The 2,414-nt window shown below is 45.7% G+C and overlaps 1 protein-coding gene across 2 annotated transcripts in view; it reads right to left on the reverse strand.

Moving 5' to 3' along the window:
- Window positions 1-815: 815 nt before the first annotated feature.
- DCAF12L2 (DDB1 and CUL4 associated factor 12 like 2) overlaps window positions 816-2,414 on the reverse strand; it is a 2,301-nt gene continuing 702 nt past the window's right edge. The window contains exon 2 of one of the 2 annotated variants that reach the window (XM_029930628.1): window positions 816-2,391. In XM_029930628.1, coding sequence (XP_029786488.1) covers window positions 1,441-2,391 — 951 coding nt within the window. In that variant the 3' untranslated portion in view covers window positions 816-1,440. The remainder of the gene's footprint in view (window positions 2,392-2,414) is intronic. The other variant, XM_029930627.1, reaches the window with a different exon arrangement.

Raw genomic sequence — 2,414 nt, forward strand, 5'->3', positions numbered from 1 at the left:
TTACTTGAGGGATTGTGGGAGGAGGGGGATAGGTAAGGGGCATAAGGGATCTACTCTTGAGATCACTGTTGCACTATATGCTAACTAACTTGGATGCAAATTTAAAAAATTAATTAAAGAAAAAGAAAAAAAAGAATTCAAACACACACACAAACACACACACACACACACACAATACCTAACTATCCCAACCTATAGCAAGTATATTTTGATAAGGTATTCAAGTTGTTATTTCATCTTTTAACCCACAATAGTAGCATAAGTTTGTTTTTCAAAAACAAATATACAGAATAATGTGTGCACAGCTGATGTTTCAGCTTTGGTTGGTCTCTTGAAAGATTTTGACTTTGATAAATATATTCCTAGAAACAATTTAGAAAAAATAAAGTGGATATGTAAGCATTTAAAAACCTTAGCCTTGCACTTAATTGCTAAAATGCTAAACAAGTTTTATTTTTTCTGCAATCTGTCACATATGTAATCCTGATAAAAGAATCATCATGTATACAATAAAAAAATTGTCAACATCTACATTGAGCAAAACAGCTGGCCTTTCCCTGTAAATGGCTGCCTGAATAGTGTTAACTAAACTTTAAAGAAATGTTTACCCCAAAAAGTACTTCCCTGATTGTCCTGCCATGTATAGGCCAGTTTTGATTAGCTATGGAAATCTGTAGCATAAATGCTCCCCAGGAAAGCAGGCTTTGATATAGCAGCTTTAAACAAGAAGGCTGAGGGCCTGGGGCTAAATTTCACTGAATAATCAAAATAGTGATTAATAGAATGAACACCATTGTAAGATTTATTGACTAAGAAAACATATTTTTAAATATTTTATGTACCAAAAATATACAAACAACAAACAACCAGGTTTCAAAGTCTAAATGAAAAAGGCTCCAAATCGTGGCAATCCAGATATTAAAATGTATTTTCTAGAGCAGGGCTATACCCCTGCTATGTTATATATATGATGGGTAGTTCCTCCAACCAGCCCCAAAGATACTTTTTAGCATACATTTTCCCAAAATACCATACATATGAAATGTGTGGAAGATCTGAACATACTGTTGAAATTTTAGTAAAAAAGTACTGAATTGTAGTGGGAACCACCTCTACAACAGCCAAAAAAACCCACAGCATATGTCAATCACTCGGAGAGCACAATTAAGGATCAGACAAAATTCTTTGTAAGAGAAGGCGAAATACATGGTGGTGTTGGGAGAGGAAAAGGAAAACCTTAAAGCCAACTTTTGATTTCCCAAAGATCACTTTCATTTTCTCTCTTTCTCTCTTTCCCAGGTAAGCACAGGTAAGTTGGGCACTTTCAACCTAGAAGACAAATGCCACACTGAGTTAAAAAGCACAGAACACAGCGTGAAGAAGAGAGTGAGAGGGGACTGGAAGGTAAATCTGGGCACTTTGAGAACACATTGGCCATCCTTAGCTCCAGAGGCCTGCGTAGTTCCCGTGGAGGCCTGAAGGGAGAGGCCCTCCAGCCACGAAGAGCTTCATTTCAGGCCAGTTGTAGCAGTGGGTGTAGAGCGCATTGGGGAAATTGTCAATGCCACCGAAGTAGTTCACCCACAGGGCATCATGGTTGAGCCAGCCTCTGCCACAGGTGAGCCTGAGCTTCCTTCCTGAGGGCCCAGGACAGGAGTCCGGGCTGGCCAAAGCCCTCTCCTCCAGGGACTTCTGGGCACGGATGTCATAGAAGAGTAGGGAGCCCTGGCCCGTGCCCACGGTGATGATGTGCTGGTAGAAACTCAGTGAGCGCACGCCAGTGCCGCCATCTCTGGAGCACAGAGGCCGGATGTTCTGCTGGCATTGACGTGGATCTAGAAAGGAGACATGGGAATGGGAGCCCACTGCGTACAAGGACACCTCTTCGCAGTAGGTCAGGCACACATTCTCTCGGCAGTAGGGCAGCCTGATGGACAGTAGCCTGGACAGGGTGCTCCGGGCTTTCCACAGGTGGAAGTAGCCATCCAGGGACACCGCTCCCAGTTCCTGGTTCTTGCCGCTGAAGGCCAAGGCCCGCACCTTGCGGTTAGTGTGGCTGGTGCTGGACCTGGGGATGGTCTCCATGTCCCTGGGACGGATGTGGGCATACACAGGAAGCCCTGCGTCATTCTGCCAGGCCATGCTGCCGTTGAACATGTCGGGGTCCATCTGCCACAGAGCCACAGTGCCATCGCGGGAGCCGCTGACAGCCACAGTATCGCTCATCCAGGCGATGGTGAAGATCCAGTCCTTATGGCCATGGCGGTCGCCCAGGCACACGGGGTCTAGAGTGGGCAGCTGGTAGACGGCCAGGCTGTTGGGATTCTCTCCTCCGGTGGCCAGAAACGTCTTGGAGGGACTCAGCTCGATGGCGTGGATGCCGCAGTTCGGCTGGGCCCGGGCCATCCAGGATC

This window comes from Suricata suricatta, chromosome X (genome assembly GCF_006229205.1).
Source record: "Suricata suricatta isolate VVHF042 chromosome X, meerkat_22Aug2017_6uvM2_HiC, whole genome shotgun sequence".
Taxonomy (NCBI): Eukaryota; Metazoa; Chordata; class Mammalia; order Carnivora; family Herpestidae; genus Suricata; species Suricata suricatta.